The 22,420-nt window shown below is 46.1% G+C and overlaps 1 protein-coding gene across 3 annotated transcripts in view; it reads left to right on the top strand.

Moving 5' to 3' along the window:
* AGBL4 (AGBL carboxypeptidase 4) overlaps nucleotides 1-22,420 on the top strand; it is a 1,130,159-nt gene that overhangs the window by 1,009,187 nt on the left and 98,552 nt on the right. For all 3 annotated transcript variants that reach the window (XM_019656526.1, XM_019656525.1, XM_019656524.1), the window contains exon 9: nucleotides 17,432-17,543. In XM_019656526.1, coding sequence (XP_019512071.1) covers nucleotides 17,432-17,543 — 112 coding nt within the window. The remainder of the gene's footprint in view (nucleotides 1-17,431; nucleotides 17,544-22,420) is intronic.

The following is a 22,420-nucleotide window of genomic DNA, read 5'->3' as shown; positions in this document are numbered from 1 at the left end:
CCAGTGGTGTTAGGTTCCTAACACATTGTGGGAAATGCCACCCCAAGGATCCTGCTTGCCTGCCCAGCACCACATCAGGTACTCGCACACTTATTGCATTTAATCCTCACAACCACTCCATGAAGGAGGGCCTTTCTTAAGGTTTCTCTGCTCACAGATAATAAAAATCTCCTCAAATTATAGTAAACTAGACAAGGTACATTCTAGCATTTCGTTGCAAAAGGTGGCAGCTATACCATGATAGGCGATGCTCTTTAGGTTACAAGAGCAGCAGCATTTGCTAACTAGACTATTGTATATTCTAGTAGACTGTGACTTATGGGTGGAGTGTGGAGGTCCTATACTAAAGTGTATAGCAGCTATAGCAAACTCTGCAGTTGCCATCTGTAATCGTGAAATGATATAGCAGTAGATAAGAATGATATTATGGCATATGGTAAAGACACAGGGCAACGATGCACTCTGTGCCCCTTACTACACTCCAATTACACTGGCCTTTTTCTTCTGTTTGGGTCTCTGAGGTTTAATGTCAATTCACAGAAAGGCCTTCCCAGAGCCTCCAATATAAAGTAGGTCTCCCATTATACTCTTTCAGGGCATTTTGTAGTATCCATTCACAGCCTTTGCCCCAATTAGTAATCCCGTGTTCATATATGCAACGTTGTTTAATGGCTCTCCACCTGTAGACTATAAACTCCATGAAGTCAGGACTTTGTCAGGACCTGTTTCCCCAAAGCCTGGCATGGTGCCTGGCGCAGAGTGGGCCTTGGATATATAGCCTCTAGATGAATAAATAAACTCAACAGCAGTGTTTAGCCATTGTGCTATGGAACAAAGCTACAACCCCCAGCGTAAAGGAGCTAGCATATAGAGAAGTCAAAGTCGTAGCGACAGAAAGTAGAGTGGTGGTTGCCACAGGCTGGTGGGGAGGGGAGAATGAGATGTTATTGTTTAGTGGGCTTAGAGTTTCAGTTTCATAAGGTGAAATATTTTGAAGGTGGATGGTGGTGATGGTAGAATGACATTAAGAATGTACTTAATACCACAGACCTGCCTACTTAAAGATGATTGCCATGGTAAATTTTATGTTATGTGTATTTTACAAAAAAAATAAAATAAAATAAGGGCAGCATGATACTGAAGCAGTGTGAGCACCTTTGTAGAGTTTTGGGGGGATCTTGGGCCTAGAGGTCCTCAGGGATGAATGCTGTAACTCCAGGTATTGTGAACCAAGAAGTTGCAAGCGACTCCTAGTTGGAAGGTATTGGGTTGGGTGGGGGTGATGGGCTGAGTCAGTCTCTAATCCACTGGCAATTCTCAGTGCCCAGCAGTAGGCATGGCTGCCCACATGCATTGCAGCATTTGCACGCTCTCTCTGCCACCTCTTCCTCCCTATCACTTCCTTTGCAGAGAAGACAGCCCCCACCCCACCTGTACCCCACTGTTTTCTTCTGAATATATGCAATGCACAAGTTGCCTTGGATTTGAAAAACAGACTCTCCATCTCCATATGACAATATGAAACTCTGTGTTGGGTTTGCATTTCTTAATTAGGTGCTTGTCATTGTGTATTCCATAGAGTCACGTATAAGTAAACAGTCATAGACCTTTGAATAAATTTATTGGTTTTATTTATGTTTCTGGGCATAAAAATCTATAATTACCAGGTACAGCCTCAGTATAACTGGTATTTAATGACAATTACTTTTTGTTACCATAGAAATGAGTCCAAAGTAGTTACCCATAATTTCTCATTTCCCAAACCTCACACATGCTGAATTGCAATATTACCATAGTAATTGCCTATTAGTCATCATAAAATACGCAGTTACCCAAAAGATAGCAAGATGCTGTGAAATTTCTCATCTTCAGAAAACCTCAGTGCTTCTTGGGAGTGTGGAGGTTGGGGAGAGGAACAGACCTCCATGGGTGGTGCAGAAGTGATACAGCTTTATAGCATGCCACAGCAGACCCCACGGTGGAGACGGTGGTGCTGCTGCAATCTGCAGACCCACAGCTCATTATGTCTCTTGGCCCTGGCATTCCTCACGTAGCAAAGAATGCTCGAGTGCAGTAAATCCAACTTAACTAAGGTTTGTTCAGGACCTGCTGAGTGACAGGCCCTGTGTTGGGCCTTAGGGAAGCAGATGGAAATCAGAGGCAGCCCTACTCAATAAGAAGCCCCATGTTTGTAGTAGGGCACATGTGTGTGTGTGTGTGTGTGTGTGTGTGTGTGTAATGCTATGGAGGCTTAGATAGAATATGAGCTAATATATAAGTGCCTACAAACTATATATATCAATAAAATTGCATTTAACCCTCTCAGCAGCCCTGTGATAGAGGTAGTATAGCCCCATTTTATATAGAGAAGGAAATTGAGGCCCAGAGGCACAGAGGAACTCGCCCCGCCCTGAGGCCAAGGCCCGGGGCACCTCAGCAGGAAGGGTCAGAGTGGGTTCAGGAACCCCGGAGGGCCAATTGCAGCCTGCTACAGATCTAACCCCTGCTACACTACTCCTGAAAACAGTCAGTGCTTCCTTCTGCCTGGCTGATGAGGGAGGGTTTCTGAAAGATGGAGGATATACAGGAGTTCACCAGCCATAAAAGGGAGATAAAGAGAGATTTGCACAGCAAAATATCATTAAGCATGGCAGAGGGTGAAACACCAGGGGAGAGATTTCCAACACATGCACACACAAACGCACATAGACACACACACATTATAAATGACCAATCTTGCCCACGTCAACATCCAAATGAGGAAACATTTAAAACTGTTCAAAATAGAATAGAACAAAAAATTAGCTATATAAAATATATGTCAATATCCTTTGTTTTATGACAGCATAAAAACTGTATTTTTCATCATGCTAGAAACAGAAGACAAAGATCCACTGCAAGTATAGCCTCCCGGAAAGACCTGCCAGCCCCTTCTCACTGGGCCTCCTTCCCTATCCCAGCCACGTGCCCCTCGTGGGTGCCTCTGTCATAGCATCGTCAGCCTTGGTGTAGTCAGGGAGCTCAGAGCCATCTAGTCCAGTGCCCTGTCCAGGGCAGGGATCCTCTGAGAAGCATTCCTCAGTGATAGCCATGCCCCTCCTGCTTGTCCACCTCCAGCCAGGTCTGGGTGAGTCTGTCCTCCCAAAGCATCGTGTTGCTCAAGCCAGCTCTGACCATGAGAGAGTGTTTATTTTCAGGGTAAACCTGCTAGCCCATTACTTCTGCTTCTTGCTCCTGAAGGATTACTCAGGTTCAGCCCGTTGTTTACACAGTGGTCCTTTAGCTCTTTGCAAACTGTGTGCCCCCACTCCTCCCCACTCCCTCCAACCACTCCTGTTCTCCAGACTGAAGAGCCCCAAAGCCTTCCAACTTTCCGTATGGAATCTGAAATCCATGCCCCTCCCTGTCTTTCCTGCTGTCCTCTGAACATACTCCAGATGTTTGTCGTTGTCTGTCTTGGAGGCATGGTGACCAGCACTGAACAGTGATGATGATGACGACGATGATGATGGCGGCAGCAATATTGATAGTGATGATAAGTAGCTAACATCCAGTGAGCCTTCAGGGCCTGGCACTATTCTAAGCATTTTGCATGTATCGTTTCATATAATTCTTCAAACAACTCCATCATTCTAATTTTGCAGATGAGAAAACTGAGACATAGGTAGGTAAGGTAACACCCTCAAGTTACAGATCTAGCTAGTGGACTAGGAGTAGGAAGGGACCATCACAAGCCTAATTCCGAGGACCGTACTTCTGATACAGCCCATATGCACATTGCTATCTGACACTGAGCTCTCAATCTAAACTTTTCCACTTGCATTTCCGCTAAGTCACTACTCCCCAATCTTCTCTTAGAGCCTTACAAGAACACCGTGGCATAGGCTGGGCAGGAATCAGTCTCCCCCTTTGAACAAAGAAGAAACCAAGCCTCAGAGAGGCTAAGTAACTTGCTCAAGGTCACACAGTGAGTGAGACACATAGTCCAGATGACGCATGAGTGACAGCAGGGGCCAGACAGAGCCTTACCTCCCAGAGATTCTCTCCTGCTTTATGTAACCTGAGTGATATTTCTGTGGTGGCTGAAAGGACGCTGGGGCTGGCAGTGTAATCAGGTGTCTAACTCACAAGCGCACACCGCCAAAACCAATTATTCAAATGAGCTTCCCAGCCAGGTTCCGCAGGAAAGGCCAGATGGCTAGATGTCTGTGGAGGCAGCTCCTCATCTCTGTCCCTGCAAGCAGCTGAATAGCATTTCAAAGCTAGAGTTGATAGCAAGTTGATTTTAATAATTGACTCTACAGTGAAGACAGGCCTCTGAGGAGACAGTAACCCAGAATTTAGTGGCTGGGGAGTCTGGAGGAGCGAAGCACTGTGATCGAATAAAAAACTTCATCATTTCTGGTCTTAGTTCCTAAACCACTGCTTGAATAGTGTCAGTTCTCTATGTAAAGTCTCTTCGCGGTTCTCCGTTGATTATCAGAAGGAACTTGAACTTTTGAGCTTGGTACTCAAGGCATGCTCAGCATCCTGGAACTTCCTTCTTGGCTCCATCTCCCGCTGCCCAACTTGCCCCATCCTGCACCACCACCCTCCTGCGGTTCCCTTGCCTTCCTGAGCCCTTTCCAGCGCCCCGGAGTGGCCCACTCTAGTTCACACCTGGGACTTCACAGGCACTCTGCCTCTGCTTAAGAAGCCTTTCAACCAAACTGTTTCTTCGCCCTCTTTTTTTTTTTCAATCCCTCCCATCTCCTTCCCTTCTTTCCTTTTCTCAAACATTCACCTAGCACATACTTTATGCCATGCACTGGGGATCTGAAATGGGCTTTGCCCTCATGGAGGAGGTGATGTTAAGATGAATCTTGAGGGATGAGTAACAGTTAGCCAGGGGAAGAGAATGGCAACACGTTCTAAACCAAAGGAATCATAATGTTAAATAGCAACAGCGCAGATAATAACAAACATAATTGAACTTAGACCAGCTGCCAGACCTGTTCTAAGTGCTTTATATGTATTATTTCCACTGGAGATGTAGGGGTGATAACTCATCATAGCCCCACTCCCACTCGCATCCCACTTCTGCTCATTTCAAAGGAGATACAGAGATCAGAAAGGTAGACGTCAAAGTATTAGCTTTGTTGTTGGTTAAAGCAGAATCAGGGAGGCATGGCTTATATCTGTGACTAAAATTGGCCTACTTTTACCTTACCCCCAAATTCATCTGCTTCACCAGCCACAAATAGAGCAAGAAGTGAGCTGCTTCCCAGAAGACACACCATGTGGCAGAAAGGAGGCCAGAATGTACCCTCTGTACAGATCTAAACAATCCATGACAGGAGGAGCTGGGCTCAACAGGCTCTGCTCCTTTTCTCAAGTTGACCAATCAGATAATTTCCATCCCCTCCCTCAGGAAGACGAAGCAAGTGGATGGAAATAAAGAGCCTTTTTTTTTTTTTTTACTCCTGGGGACTAAAAGTCCCCACTGGAATTGAAAGCAATGGGGGATTTGTTCCAACAATCCCATGAACCTCTGAGGTAGATTCTTGTATTATCCTCATTTGCAAAGAAACTGAAGCATGAAGAGAGGTTAAATCTTTTCTTCAAGGTCCTATGATCATAGGAAGTCCGGGCATCAAAACCAGAAAGCTGACTTGGACGGAGCCCCAGTGCTCAGCCTCTGAGCCTTGCCGCCTGCGCTCTGAGTGGGCAGGGAGCCTTGGGGAATGCCAAATGGTCAGCGCTGAAACCCACAGTGTAGGCTCACGCCTGGCACAAAGGCACCAGCTAACAGTACAGGTGGAGACTGACTTGTGGCCCAGGCCTGACAAGCCTTGAGACTTGGAAGAATTGCATCAGCCCACAAGAAAGGGCGCCTCTTTACAGTTAGCTGATAGGCCTTATACAATCCTTGCATGATGTACAGATTGGGGACATGGTATAAGAAGCTAGAGAAATAAGTGGGGACCAGATTGTGGAGGACCCTTGGGGCCATACCAAGACCGAACCATAAGACCAGCTAGCATGTGTAGCATTTATTTCAAACTTGGCAGTGTCCCCAGTATTTTGCATGGCTGATCTCATTTAATCCTCAAAACCACCCTCTGAGGTAGGTGAAATCCGCGTTTTGCAGATCAGTGCTGAGGCTCAGAGAGTTTAAGCCACACAGCTAACATGTGGCTGAGCCAGGACCTTATCCAGGCAGCGTGTCTCCTGAGTCCACTCTCACAATCTAAACTGCTTCTCAGACCAGGTGGGCAAGGGTCTTGTCAGCTCCCAGATCTTGTGACGACCTAAAGGACTTCTCATCCCCTTTGTGTTTCCTCTGCCCTTTTTCACCTAAGAAGTTGAAATAGCCAATTCCTAGCCCTCAGCACCAGTATACACCTTCAGAAAATGTATTCCCTCAGGGCTGTCAAAAATGGTTCTTTTTATTTCTTGTCAGTGTTCCTATACAGAGAAAAACAATCCATTGGTTCTGGAATGGACTTCCAGCTCCACTCTTTCATAGAAGTGTGACCTTGTCCTCTGTGAAGATTGTGTTTTATGAAATCTTGGGTGCCTTCTGGTTGGCTCCTGGCTTTTAGAATTGTTATAAGCCATGTGGAAATGCCGCCCCCTCCTTCCAGCACCACCAATCCTGGTGTTTGTTGCCACTAAGGGGACAGGAAGGAGGGAGTGTGGTCCCCAGAGCACACACTTTCCATGGGAAGGAAGAAGACACTCCCACAAAGCTGCTCTTTGTCCGCTAAGCTCTGGGAGAAAGGGCCCCAGGAAGTTTAGGTATGGAGACGACCCCTTTTCCAGGCGTGGTCTGAGCATCCCCTTTCCCCAATCCTGCCACCTTCCAGGAAGGCCGCCGTTACAGGCTGAAGACCTGGCTGACCACTGGAGGTGGGAAACCCAAGCACTAACCCCGGCTCTGCTACGAACCTTGGGCATGTCCAGTGCCATCTCACATGGTCGTGCAGTTTGTGCGCTGCACAGAGGCTTATGGTCAAGGGGGCCAATGTGGGCTGCAACCCTGCTCCCACCCAAGTCTGAGCAGAGCAAATGATCTCCTACCCGGAAGGGGTGTCTGTTTATAAGTTGTCAGCCAGGAGGGGCTGGCTTGTTGTTGATTTGTATAAAGGTTCCCTTCATGCTAGTCTCCCATTTGAGACTTAGTTTCCCCATTTAAAAGATAACGGTGTTGCATCCACTCCTGACCTCACACGAATCCTTCCGTCAGGCGCTGACCTGACTCCCAGGATTGCTAAGAGAGAATAGAGTGGTGGCTAAGAACATAGGCATGGGCTTCAGAGCCAGCAGACTGAGTTCAAGTCCTGTCTCTGTCACTTGTCCTTGCTGGCTGCAGACAAATTACTTAGCCTTTCTGAGCCTTTATCTATACAGTTTAACTGAAAGTTGGCTGTGTACTTGACACTGCGCTAGTGCTGCAGACTCAATGACAAATGAGATAGATTCAGTTTCTGCCCTCCCATGGCTTTTACGTCTTTGATCAAAAGAGGTGAATTTGTCCAAGGTCACAAAACTACTCAGTGGTATGTCTGGAACAAACCGAAGTCCTTCCGACTTGACACCTATGTTCTCACCCATCCTCATCTCTGCCTCCACAGTCCTAGTCATAGATATCTCCTTGTTGTGATAAGCTAAGAAGGGATGTGAAGGAAATGCTTTAAATATCCTGTTGGTAGTGATGAGGGGTGGAGGTGTTATAATTATCCCTTGTGTTTGGGACAAAGGACAATGCCAGCTGTCCCCTGTCTCCCCCACAGCAGAGCCCACCCCACCTGCTAAGCATTTTGTAGAAGCCGTGGATGACGGATTGTCTGGCATTCTGACACTGGCCAGTCAGTAGCACTGGAAGGTGCCTGAGGCCAAGGGCAATTGGATCCCAACCTTTTAGTGGTATTAAATAAAGCAATATTTATTTTGCTCTTGGTGCAAATATACTTAATCCAATCCAGCTCATTGGTAATGCTGAAAAACTGCTGCGTTTGAGGGACAATTGCATGTGAGCCCCATACATCTCTGCTGTCAATGCCACCCTTCCAGGAGCACGCAGCCCCACGGTGCTCAGAACAAGATTGATCTGGAGCCACCAAGCTGCCTTTTTCTCTGTCCTTTACAGGAGATGAAAAGGAAATTATAAAGAGGGGAATTAAAATCATTGCTCTCATTCTAGCTGCTATTATTGCAACAGGGATGAGGCATGATGCCTTTCATGAGATGGAGCTATTTATTTACGATTTGAATAATGTTCTCGGGAACCATTGCTTCTCTGCCTTTGGGCAGTGGAGGAAGAGACCAGTACAGTAAGGAAAGAGCAAAGGAGTAGCTTAGTATCTCTTCCATAGATCACAGTCTTACTGATGGCTGAGGCAACCTCAAAGGGTCACACTGTAGGTCCTCCTGGCATCAGTAAGCCCTGGGTTCAAATCCCAGCTCTATAGCCTAGCAGTTGTCAAGTGACCTTCTGAAGGTCAAATCTCTCTTGCATTTTATTTGCTCTTTTTTAAAATGGGGAGAAATAATACTTACCTCACTTGGTTATTGTGAAAGTGTTGAGCATGGAACAGGTACTTAAATAATTTTCAAAACATGTCTTCAGGTAATTATCTAAACTTTGTTTGCAAACCTTCAGGACATCTGTTTATGCATTTGTGCATCTATCCATTCACTCATTCATTCAGTAGATATGTTGGACCTTCTCTGCACCTGGGTCTACAGTAGATAAGTTGTAGTGGAGATGGGCAGGATGACTCAGACGTAGCCCCTGCTGTCATTGGGCTCGCAGTTTGGAAGAAAAAAAAGAAAAGATGCTCAAGAGTATCTCCAACACAAGAGAAAGAAATTGTGTACTATGCGGTCATATATAAATTTAACTTCCATAAATTTGGGTTTTCTAGAATGGTCCTAATGTCAAATATTCTGTATCATTACTGCCATCAATAGCTCCGTTCATGTCAGAATATGGGTCCTGATTCTGAGCTCATGCAGATATTTCATCTTAAAAATAAATAACAGAATAGAAGAGTACCAGGGAAACAGAGACCCAGAATTTCTTTATTATTATTATTATTATTATTATTATTATTATTATTATTATTATTGTTTCAGGTGTACAGAACAATGCAATAGTTATCCTTTTCACCTCTCACAAAGTGATGACCCCTCTCCCCTATCCACTGCCCCTCCCACCCCCAATATCATACATATCTATTACAATTCCATCGACTCCATTCCCACACTATACGCCATGACTATATATGTCAGAGACCCAGGATTTCTTAGTTAGTGACTAAGGTGGCAATCAGAGGCATGAGAGACTGGCATCTAGAGGTCATTTTATCCATTTCTCTGTATTCTGGCAACTGATTTGGGTCCTGAAACCACTGAAGAGAAAGAGCCTGTACCAGCCTCTTTTTAAATTTATATCCTGTTCTCCAGACTGAACATCCCCAAAGCCTTCCAATTTTCCATATGGAATCTGAAATCCATGCCCCTCCCTGTCTTTCCTGCTGTCCTCTGAACATACTCCAGATGTTTGTCGTTATCTGTCTTTGAGGCATTGTGTCCAGCACTGAACAGTGATGATGGTGATGATGATGATGATGATGATGATGATGATGATGACGATGATGATGACACAAACACAACACAACCCATTAGAAGCCTGTTTAAAATATGTATGATTTCTAGCCATTCTCACTTCTCTGACTTTGCATATGCCACACTCTCTGCCTGGAATACTCTCTCATGCCTTGGCTTTTGGCATACTCCCATCCCCTCTTCACAGCTCAGAGCAACTTGAGAACTCTCAGAGGCAAGGATTCGGTCCCATGCAAATCTCAAATGTTGAAAAATGCATGCAATGTTAAGATGCTGGTAACCTTGACTGTTTGGTGTTTCTTTTAGAAAACTGTATCAATCCTTTTTCTAGAATATTTTGTTTTCTTTGTATTTTATTGGAAATGTATGCTTCCTCCAAGCCTCTAACTCTAGGGGTAAAGCCAGTCATTGATGCTTTAGAGTCATATGAGAGAGCTGGAAGAGATACCTGTGAGTGAAGTATGACCCTTGTTTTACAAAGAAAAGCATGGAGCCCAGGGAAGGAAGGTGACTCTCCCAAGATGATATAGACTTTAGAGGTGGGGCCTGTCCCCCCCGATCCCTAAACAGAGCTCCTACATCATTACTAAGATGTTTTGTTCAGTAAATATCCACCTACAAATAGGCTGGTTGTCATTCAAAGGATTCTTTAAAAAGCAGCTCAGAAAGTACCCAGCACCAGCACTGCTCATTGAAGCGTTTCACAAATGCTTTAGCTTCTAAAGAACTCTAGGATTCTTTGAGGATTCAAGTTGCCTTTGAATCACTAGCTACACTCTATTTTCATCAGCCAGTTGGTTCAAGGAGCTGGTCTTTCAGGATCTCTTACCTGTAACACTTTTCCTTCAGTTCTGAATCTCACTGTTTGAATCAAAGAGGCTTTCTGGAAGCAGCATGGCTAAGTGGGAAGACCATGGGGAACAGACAAAGCCAGGGCACCTGGATGCCAGGCTGGGCTCTGTGGGGGACTGGTTGGGTAACCGTGAAGGATTACCATCTCTAGCTCTCAACACTCCCACTTAAAAAGCTGAGTGTGCTGGATGGTTGTGAGAACTGTATCATATAGGAAAAATGCTTGGGAGTGAATGAAAAGTTCATTCAACACCTGTTTCATCAATGTCTATCATAGTTCAAGTTCTTTGTCAGGCACAGGAATACAAACATAAATAAGACATCGTCCTTGCCCTTGAGGAATTCATGGTCCAGTGGAGAAGACAGACTCAACAGTTACTACATCTTGTGCTGTAGTTACTCTGATGGGGTGAGCAATGGATGCTATGGGAGCACAGGAAAAGCACCTATCCCACATTTATAGAGAATAAGTCAGTAAGCCTTCCTGGAGGAGACGACATTTAGGTTTAGACAATTTCAACAATCCCACAATCACTACCATCTCTGCTGTCATCACTGGCTACCATTTATTCAACATTCACTTTGTTCTGAGGATTCTGGGGGCCATTTAGACATTAGTTCACGTATGCACTCTAGAAGGTCAAGGTTGTTATCTTCATTATACGTATGATAAAACAGAAGTCCAGAAAGGTTTTAAAAAAGGAAATTTTGAAAAGGTCACACAGCCAAAACTTAAACCTAACCCTGACTCCCAAACCCCCTGATCTTCGCATCATAGCCTCATTATTCTGTGAAACTCCATTTGTGCAAGGCTAAGACCGATGGAGGAAGTTCCTAGAAGACAAATTTCAGCTAAAGAGAAGGAACACTTTCATAATGGAGCTGTCCAAGAATGAGACACGCCGAGTGGGGAGGTGGCCAATACTAAGTGACAGAGTGTGATGGAGCAAGCTGGTGACTTGGCCAAGACACGACTGAGGGTATTCCTATTTGGAGGCAGAGGAGATGCAGGAGAGTGAGCCATCTCCAGGGAGACAATTGCTAATGATTAAGTCCTGTTATCTCTGACAATGGTTCCTTTCCCAATTTGTAGATGCTCTCTGGGGGCTGAAGAGCTCTGTGGGCCCAGCACCCAGACGAGAGGTTCCATCTTCTTGGTGGCCAGCCATTGGGAAGTGGACAATATAGGTGCCTGCTGGAGTTTTCTATAAACTGGCCCACAGAACCATACAGTTAGGGATACTTTCAGTTACAGAAAAACTAGAACTGACTCTAGCCACTTAAGCAAAAAAAGGAATTTATAGGAAGGAGCTTACAGAATAAGACAGAAGCTAGAGGGCCAAATTTGGAAAATAGACAATTAACAGAATAGTTCTGGAGGGCAGAAAACCGGTGTTGGCAGGAATAATCTACCTCTGTACCATGGCAGCACTGCTGTACAACCCAGCTTGCATCATCTAGCCCAAGTGTAAGTCCTGGGTGGGAGTTGTTGCCTGAGTCTGGGTTCCCTGCTGCTGTCNATGGCATTTCATGTGTCAGAGGAAAGGGTGTGGGGGAGCAAAATTCCAGACAATTCGAGAGCCAGAGAAGCCACAATCTCATTCTATGGGATTTTGATAAAGGTTTTATGTAGATGTAGATGAAGGAGGCTGTACTGCTCTGGGACTTCCCTTCAAACCAAGTGATAAAGCCTGGTTTGTCCCCACACCTCCTTGTCTGACCCTTGCTCACCTCTCAAAAATGCCCCCTCACTCCTTGCTGCTTTCTGGCTGAGTGAAGCAGTCCATGACAACCAATCTCTTCTCCAGAGAATGAAAGCCTATGGCAAAGGCATAACTTGAGAAAACCCCTGCCCTCATCCCACTTATGTTCCAGTGGGGGACCCAGATGTTTAAGTATGTGTATTTGGGGTTTGATTTTTTTATATACTCTTGTTCTGATTCATAGATCCTATAAAAAATGTGCAATGCTTATGCTTAACTATATTAATAAAGAGCTCTATTTTTATAGGAAACACATGATTACATGGGAAACATGTTTCCTTCACTCAAATAGCCATGTTTAGGAAAAACCAACTTGTTTGGGTCAAAATGACATAACCTAAGACCATAGACCATTTGACAGCATCTTACCCTAACAAGGACAAGTACCTACGAGGCACACATTCAATTCAAACTTATAAGATGGTAACATCCTCAGTCGCAGTGAATGGCTCCACCATTCACCTAGCCACCCAAGCCAGAAACCTGGGAATCAGTGGACATTTAGGTCCCGTATCCAGCACTATTAATCTTACTTTATAATAGCTCATACCTGTACACTTCTTCTCACCCTCCATGCCCCTACTTTAATTCAGAGCCTTATATTTTCAATATCTTATAGTTTTTTTGGGGTTTTTTTAGCTGAGGCATCCTGCCACCTGTTGGCAGCTCAACAGCAGCTCAGCTCGGGCCAGGAATTGAACTGGCAACCCTGTTGCTCAGAGCTCTTACTGTTAAGCGAGCTCTTAACCAGCTGAGCCACTCGGCCGGCCCTCAGAGCCTTGTATTTTCAATTAGTTTTCACTTGGACTGTAACAAAAATGTCCTAACATTTTACACGCCTTTGAGTCATACAACCTCTAATTCTTCCTCATCACAGCCTCCACAACAGTCTTTCGAAAATGCAAACATAATCTTGTTGTACTTCCATAAAATACTTCTCTGTATTTTCTGCTAGATAGGAAAAGTCCTGAATTTTTAGCATCTTTCAAGACCTTCCATGAATGGGTCCATGGAAGCCTCTTCAGCCCCTTTTCTCACTCCATCCCCTCATGCCCTTCAATCATGCCAAACACCTTAGACTTCCCTTAATGGGATGGGTGGGTTTATTTCTTCAGATTTCTGCTTACACAGTTCCCTTTGCCTGAAACATCTTTCTCCCCACTGGGGGCTCCTTTTCGTATCATCCACTTGGTGAACACCTTCTTGTCTTCCAACATCTGCTCAACAGTCCCTCCTCTACAAAGCCTTTCCTGAGCACCCGATAAATCAGTGGTTCCTTTGGCTGCACCTTCACCCAATCTTNGATGCCTGGACTTGGAGCTGAGCTAGCTGCGCCCTTCACAACTAAGATTGAAGGACAACTTGGCTGTTCCCCTTCCCCAATTTCCCAACACTGTTTCCCTTCCCCAATTCCCCAATAAAATCCTAAAAAAAGAAAGAAAGAAAGAAAGAAAGAAAGAAAGAAAGAAAGAAAGAAAGAAAGAAAGAAAGAAGAAAGAAAGAAAGAAAGAAAGAAAGAAAGCTAAGCCCATTTGTGGATGGGCTTCCTAGTCCCATTCATCTGCCACTCTACTAGCATCTAACTAGGTGCCCGTGAGGCACATCCAGAGAAGTGTTTGGTAGAGATAGATTAAAAGCAGGTATTGCTTTCATATGCTCAGTTAATTGAATTAAACACACCTTTCTCATTGATACCACATGCAAGATTACCCTTGGGTAATCTCTGGGATTACAGAGATTCATGGGGTAGGGTCTCAGGCAAGGAAGAGCCTGAGGGGAAGGACCGACCCTTATGAAAAATTTTAATCCAAAGTAGCTAGGAAGGTGTGCTACAATTGAGAAAACACCGTGCTTTGGAAACATGGGGCTCGGGGAGATTAATCTAGCGCGCGCGTGCGCGCGCGCGCGCGCGCGCGTGTGTGTGTGTGTGTGTGTGTGTGTGTGTGTGTTTGGGGGGATGGAAGGAGGTGTTTTCGGGGAATTGGGACTGGGCCTGTAGGAATGGGTAGCACGTCCACCAGCTGGCTATGGTTTAAGGGTGAGGGAGGTAACAGGGAAACGGGAGAGGGCATTCCATGGAAAGCCGAGCAACGGAATGGCGGTGGGGGCCTCAGCTGCCAGGTCGGTGTGCAGGACATAGGTCAGGGAGCTGCAAGAGGGCAGGCTGGGGGCAGATGTGAAGAAGCTCGTGGACGAGTTTGAACACTGAGCCAACGAGTTTGGTGTCCTGTGGCCTAGTGCCACCTTCTCATTAAAATCAAAGTCTTAGGCTCTTTTTAAATTGATTTTTAATTGAATTAAATATCATGACTTAAAAAAAAAGTCAAGGCAATGGAACAAAACGCCACTTGTCAGGAATATTCCGGCACACACCCTCTCTCAATCTTGAGAATCAATGTAGTCAGTGGAGAGCCATCAAAAACATTTGAGGGCCAGCCGAGTGCGCAATGGTTAAGAACTGGCTTGGGACGCCAGAGGGCCCCGGTTCGGATCCCACATATGAAGGCCAGTGACACTGCCCTCCACAGCTAAGATGCTGAACAACAGCTCAACCTGGAGCTGGGCTGCTGTGAGTCGNCAAATGCCTATTTACTATATAGTAGGAGGGAACAGAGCATGGACACGAACTCAGCCCTGCCTGATTCCCAGGCTGGAGGAAAAGACAGGATGTCATCTCTGATCACTGCTGTCTTGCTGTCCACTCCAGCACCCTATGGACTGCAGACTTATTAGTCTGTGTCACTCATATAGGAGGTAGTAAAAAAACAATAATGAAATACAATAAAACAACAATATAACATTTTGAGCTGCTATTATGTGCCAGAACCTATGCTGAGTTAAGTTGGTCATATGTGTTATGCCATTTCATACTCACATTGTCCTAAATTATAAATGGGCATAAACCCATGAGCATATCTTCTTTCTCCTGTTAAAATAAGTACCTTGAGGACAGGGTGTCAGACTGCTTGTGCATCAACCCTGATGTCAAGCAGGTTGTTTATAACCATTCTGTGCCTCAGCTTCCACATCTGCAAAATGGGAATAATAATAGAAACTCTCTCATAAGCTTAACTTACATAAAGTGTTTCATACTTAGTAAAGTACTTAATTCTTGGAACAAAATAATGTCAGTAAATGTTCTTTCTATTGATTGTGTCCCCTTGATTATGATGGTGATGTTGTAACCTGTATGTAGCATTGTTTCTGTTCTCACCGCAGTCAACGAGAAGCAAACATCAGACCTTGGTTGAGCTAAATACAGCAACGCAAAGACAAAATAATAAAATTCATCGCCAGGCATTCAAGCCCTTCGCCCTACACCTGCGTCTCCCTTGGTAGCTTCACCGTCACCGCCCCTTCACGACACGCTCTATGATTTAGTCAAACCAAATTGCCCACCATTCTCCCAACATCCTAGGTGGCTTCACAGTTCCTTTCTTTGCTTACACTTTTCCTTCTGCCCCCAACGCCTGGAAAAAAATCTATGCATTAAGCAACGCCCAGCTCACATGGCTTCTCCTCAATGAAACTTTCCCTCATGTGTCCCCACGAGACATTAGTTATTTTCCTACAGGGTTCCCATCATGTTTATTTTAAGCAATAGGGGACATTTGCCTATTTACTCGCCATCACTACCCCAACCTCAAAGGAGAGGTGGGTCCCCTGTAGAGCCCTTTATTTTTCTGAGTAGGGTGACAGGTGGAGATATAAATTTAATCAGCTAAGAGGGGATCAAATTGTATTGCTTACAGAAATAGAAAGAGGGGCTTGGAAGATAAGATGGTGGTGTAAAATAGTCAGATAGAGTGAGAGAGAAGAAAACAGAGGACAATCTGGGTAGAGAATGAGGAGAGGATTATGGCCATTATGAGTTTTGAATCTGAGTAAAACTGCAAAGGGTAGAATTTTATTCTATAGGTGATGGAGAGCCATAGATAAATCTTGATCCGGAAAGCAAGGTGAATCAGTGTGGGAGACATTCTGGGTGTAGGAAGAGGGTGGATTAGAGAGAAGGCGGATGGTGGTTTGAATTGTGAGCAGGCACAGGGTTTCTGGAGGTTGCACCTCAGCCTGGGCCGGCCGGAAGAGTACCTGCAGAGTGTGCAGGCCCAGCAGATGGGGGCGTGGGGTCAGGGACCTGGATGAGGGGCCTGTATAAGCAGGGCTTTGAGCAGATCTGGAGTAAGAAAAGGAAAAGGGAGAGGATGAGAACCAGAGGCCACCATTGCACTTGCCCTAGAGAAATTCTTTAATGTTCCCAAAGGAGAGTATGGAGAATGTGGGCAGGGTAGCCCTCACTAAGCAGGTGACATTCAATCAAATATTTGAAATAAGTGCAAATGAGTCACTCAGATATCTGGAGGGAGAGGATTCCAGGCAGAGAGACGGCCTGCACAAAAGCCCTGAGGCGGGATGTACCTGGTGTGTTGGAGGAAAAAGGAGCAGGCCAGCATCTGTCACAGAGGAAGCAAGAGAGGTGGTGGTAGGAGCTGAGGTCAGCGAGGTTAGCTGGAGTGGACCACAGCGGGGCTTGTAGCTTGCTGTAAGGACTCCAGTTTTTACTCTGCATCAACAGGGAACCATTTGAGCAGAGAAGGGATGCAATCTGATTTATGTTTTAAGAGGATCACACTGGCTGTTATGTGGAAAATGGGGAATGGGGGGGAATAGGGCAAAAGATGGAGCGAGAGGATGCGGGTGGAAACAAGACATGAGATTATATGATAATACTCCAGATTTGGGCCAAGCCCAAGGTGATATCAATGGAGGTACTAAAAAGGTTCTGAGTGTATTTTGAAAGTAGAGACAATGGATTATCTGTGGGTGTGAGAGAGGAATAGACACACCAGTGGTTTTTGCCTGAGCATTTCTTTCTACTGCCCTGTATAGGAAATGTGCGTGTATCTATCATCTCAGAACATGGACACTGAAGTGAGACTGCTCCACAGAAAGATTTTTGAACCGCTCTGTGATTCAGTTTCTTCTTATGGAAAGTGGGAATTATAATTGTAGTGACTTCATAGGGTTGTTGAAAGCATTGAATGAATTATTAATACATGTGAAATTCTTAAAAATGTCTCTGGACAAAAAGAAATTCTAGGTAAGTGACACAATGACTGTTCCTACTCCTCCCTGTATTTTGATAAGTGAGAATCTTGGCTTTTGTCCTGTTTATACTGACTCTGACTTCGAGTTCTGCCTAGGTGCTCTCTGATGGGGTTTGACCTGAACCGTCACTGGCTGGATCCGTCTCCGTGGGCCCACCCTACCTTGCATGGGGTGAAACAACTCATCGTCCAGATGTACAACGACCCAGTGAGTCACTGAACCCCTGCAGCTGCTGGTCTTATGGCTTGTTCTGGGGAAAGGCTGTGTTGTACTGGGGAAGCTCACTAGGAGCTGCAAATTGGGAACACAGAGCCTAAACCAGGGAGGGACTACGCCTGTGCGTCTCCTCGCGGAGGTGGACAGACCCGCATGTCTCCCTCCACCCCTTGCAAATACTGGGTTCAGTTGTAGCGGTCCCATGGGTGAAGGAAATATACTAGAGCAGGTCCACGTTTGTGAGGGCTCTTTATTAACAAGCAAAAGAAATACAACTTGAATGAGCTTAAAGCAAAATGGAGAATTTACTAGAAGAGTACCAGACTATCTCATATGATTGAAGACTGTAGACTGGCGTCCTCCACCTGCAGGGACCGTGTGTCAAATGTCACATCCAGTGGCTCCTACCACTAGAGTGTGACTTACTGTCATTTTCTAGCTCTAGTTCCAAAAGGACTGTGATTGGTCTAGCTTGGAGGACGCGTCCACCTCTGGGCCAGTCAGCCATGGCCCAAGAGGCAAGGATATATAAGGAACTGACAGCCCCACTGGAAGCACATGGTTGGACTTGGTGGTGTAGGGTGGTGGCAGCGGTAAACCTATTCCCTGAGAAGAGGGCCCGCTATTCCAGAAAGAGGGGGAGCAGTGGGTGTTCACAATGAGCTTGCTCAAAGAAGCAAGACTTTGTAAATATAGGAGAAGACATCGGGGTTTCATAACTTAGAAAAAGGAGGCAGAACCACGATTATTCTATCTTTGAAGAGCTGTCAGAGAGAACATGACAGACATCTTTCAGGCGGAGGCCAAAGGAAGAGGTAAGGCCTGTAGAGAAACAGAACTTTTTAACAATTGGAGCTGCCTGAGGATGAAGTGGGTGTGTGAGTTGTGAACTTTGCCTTCCTAAAAGTGTTCAGCTTGAAGCTAAATGACACTGTCAAAAATGGTGCATGAAGGAAGCTTAATGGCTTGGAAGACATTGTAGTGAGATTACATCTGACTCTCTTCTACCTTCCACGACTATGATTTTGTGACCCCCTTGACTGCCACCAGGTGACAGATAGTGATTGCTAAGGCAGCAAAGGTCCCAGAGTTGGGGTATTTCAGAGAGGATCAAGTGTAACTCATTGAAGATGCCCAAAAAAGCCCTAAATTAAAGAGGAACATATATATTGACGAAACAGAAACGTGCACTTAAAAGCAAACGCATATATTAAAGCAAGGATTAACAAAAAAGCAAATCCTTAGGTGCAAGTAGTTAGCTGTTAAATTGAGCCTCCCTGAAACTTGGCTTTCCTAGTTTTTATTTGCTTCCTTCTCCAGCTCATCCCTCCTTGTCTACAAAAGAAGGTGCTAACTGTGCTCACCAAACCCCTTTATTACCCTGAACTCTTCCTGATCAGCTTTCCTGGCAGAGAGAAGCTGCTTCTGAATTTCTGAGGAAGGATCTGTTGTCTGCTGGGCTCTGCTCCCCAGCTCCACCTGTGCGTTGACTGCAGTTTCCCTGATAGAATCAATGATTTCTTCCTATGCCACCTCTTCTTAAAGAGAACAGCCGCTACCATTTTTTTTTCCTGACTTGGCTGATAATAGGTATTCAATAATTACTTGTTGAATTGAACTGGATTCAACATGGCTAATCCTGTTATGTCAAATGTACTGTGGTTTATAGATACAGAACCGTTATTTGCAGGAAGGACAAAGAGGCATAAAGGAAAAGACACGGGCAGGAGAAGTGAGAGTGGGAGCCACTGAACAAAGTGGTGTTTAGGTGAATCCCTGAGGAGGCAGCAGGGGAGTGAGTGGGGGGCAGGTACCAAAGGGAGGGGTTAGGTTTGCCAAAGAGGAGAGGCTTCAGCCTGCCACTGCCATCACCAGTCAGAAGTCACTGATTTGTTCACAAATAATTGAGCCCTTGCCCAGGTTACAGAACATATGCGTAGATGGGCCAAAACTACGCGTACGTTACAGAGATGTTAGGTCACACTTCTCTTCCGTGAATAGGTTGATCGGCAGCGGGCTGGTCTTAATAAGTGCACTGGGATGCCGAGCTGGTTGTGTAAGCTGTATTCTCCCTGAAAGCCAGCTCCTTTACGCGCCTAGCCAGGACATGGAGCACTAACATGGGAGGCAGGCTGACCTGGAACAGGGTCCCAGCTCCCTCAGTCCCTCCCCTCTTTCCTCTTCCTTCCTCCTTGCCCAGTCCTTCACTCCACTCTTTCCCTCCTTCTTTCCACAAATACTATTTATCAAGTAGTTTCTACATACCAGCCATCATGGTTCTAATAGTGAGCAAAGCCCTAACCCTTGCAATCTAGTGGGGAAATAGATATTAAACAAGTAAATACCAGTAACTGTAGGTTGATAAATTGTGTCAGGGATTGCCAAAAAATGTGCACCGAGTGTGACCTATAGGTAGGATGGTTATAAGTTTCAGCTTGCCTGGGGGCAGCTCTGGCTTATACCTGTTGTCCTAGAGTGTCTGTTAATACTGCCCATTTCCTCTTAAAAGTATCCCAGTTTGGATGATAAATTACAGTTTCTCCACTTAAAAGCTATGTGAAAGCACCTAGAACAGTACCTGCATTGGAGCAGATCCTCAACAAACTTTTGGATCCAATTCAAGTTCACATTTGACTTCAAGAGTCATTGTGTCCAGCTACAAACACTTCAGTGCCCGGAGGTGTCTGCCCTAGTAGCTTTAAATGCATTTCTACTCCCGACCTTCACTGTCACATAGTCATCATAATCACTCAGCCCGGAGCTATCTGAACTGCCAGGCCAGCGTCTAGCCTTGTTTCTAACTGCTCACAGCCTCACTCCTTCCATCCTGGTAGCCTTCTACTCACAGAATCACCAAGACCCTCACTGCTGGGCAGGGACTATGTCTGTGAGTGTTGTCATTCCTCACTGACCTCCTCCAGGCCCTGTGCTGGGTGCTGGGAATAATCAGAGCTGGTGTCCACTCTAAGGAGTCCCAGCCTGGTGGGGACAGGCATTGACAGACAGTTATTCTGGGTGCAATTGCAGAGGGAGGCATAGGGGTTGTGGGGGCCCATAGAAGGAGCTCAACACAGGAGGCCACGCTTCAGCTGATGGAGGACGGATGCCCCGGGCAGGGAGGGCTTTCCAGGCAAGGGAGACATCTGTGCATCTGCCTCATGAGGGAGGCACCCTAATGAGATTGCAAGTCATTCAGTATGGCTAGTACTGGGGGCAGACAGAGGGGAGGAGGGGGGTTATGATATAGGGAGCAATTCCAACTTTATTCTCATGGGAATGGGGAGCCACTGAAGGATTTTAAGCAAGGAAGTGACAGGATCGCGTTTGCATTTCAGAAAGATCTCTCTGGTGCCTGTAAGGAGATGGATTTGGAGGGTGCTGGCTAGAGGCTGGAGACCATTAGCGCCTGCTACTATAGGGCTGGAAAGGAGAGGGAGTGAGGAGCTGTTACAGAAAGAGACACGAGAGATTTAGTGACTGTGGCTGACGGGAGAGGAAGGCGTTTGCATGATGTCCCTGATTTGGCTTAGACAGGGGAGTGGATGTGGCGCCCTTCCTGAGATGGGAACCCGGGAGGAACAGTAAGCATGCGGACAGGCTTTGGACATGCTGACTTTGAAGTTGGGCAGGAGTGTATGTCCGACCTGTACTGTGAGGCTCCTGGAATGAGCCCTCCTCTGTCCTTCTTGTCTGGCAGTAGGAGCCTGCTGTCCTGTTAATGATGGTGTTTACTTCAAAGGATGCTTTCCCAGCCCCGTGCTCACTAAATCCTTTACCCCTCTCAGAGACTTGGGTATTAAGTGATGATCCTGACAAAGAACTGCTTAACCCAGAGGACTGCACTGGATCTCAGAGAGAAAGGGTTTTATGTCCCACTCCGGGGACAGCTCCCTGTGGGCAGTGTGGCCCTTGTTCACCAGCTGTGATGGACTGTCCCCACAGGGCAGGGTCTAGCTGCTTCATCCCTATCCTGCCGCCCAGCAGGGACCTGGCTCTGAGCAGGTACTCAGCTGAGCAAATGGTGAAGCAAACCCAGAGCCTCTGCGACTTGGTTTTTTACAAGATGCTCCTGATGAAAAGGAGCAACTGAGCCGCAGGCCCTTCCCCAGTCTTCCTTCCCCCTCAGAGTGTCCCAGATTCTGCTGCCACCATCGCTGTGCCCTCTTTTACTTAAGACTCTGGTCTCTGGACACAAACCCTCTCCTGGGTTCCCCTGCAACCCGCTGAGATTGTCCTAAATGCCCAGGGACAGAGCCTGAGATGGCATCACCCCTCTCATCCCCATGACACAGGTTTCTGACCATCTTCACTAACTGGCAACACCGCTGGCCTCAGTGCTCTCCCCATCGTAACTACCACTGTCATTGCTCTCTCTGGCCACCATGGACTCCCCAGCTCCATAGGTCCCTATCTTTCCACCATCCAACCACTTCTCGTCCAGGAGCTGCTCCTAGACGTTTCAGCACCTTCAGTGATGGAGAAGACCAGGCAAGCCCGCACCTCTCCCTGACATCCAGGTCCCTCCTTCCCATGCTGATGTTAAGTCTGAGCTGTACCTCTTCCCCCAGGTAATTAGCACCCGAAATGACATCACCATTCAGGTGATAACTCACCTCCTACCCACGGGAGTTTGGCTTTAGCCTGGCACACACAATAGAGTATGACATTGACTTCACATCACACCATCAGTGCCAACCAGACTCACTTACACAAGAGCACACACAGGGCCCTCCTCACACACCTATGTCCAGGTGTAATCTTAGAAAGCTAAGCCCTGGCCCGGCTGAGTGGCTCAGTTGGTTAAGAGCATGAGCTCTGAACAACAGGGTCGCTGGCTTGATTCCCACATGCGCCAGTGAGTTGTGCCC

Source organism: Hipposideros armiger, unplaced genomic scaffold (genome assembly GCF_001890085.2).
Source record: "Hipposideros armiger isolate ML-2016 unplaced genomic scaffold, ASM189008v1 scaffold_261, whole genome shotgun sequence".
Lineage (NCBI taxonomy): Eukaryota > Metazoa > Chordata > Mammalia > Chiroptera > Hipposideridae > Hipposideros > Hipposideros armiger.
Note: the sequence above shows the minus strand (reverse complement) of the source record. Positions and strands in the feature narration are given on the sequence as shown.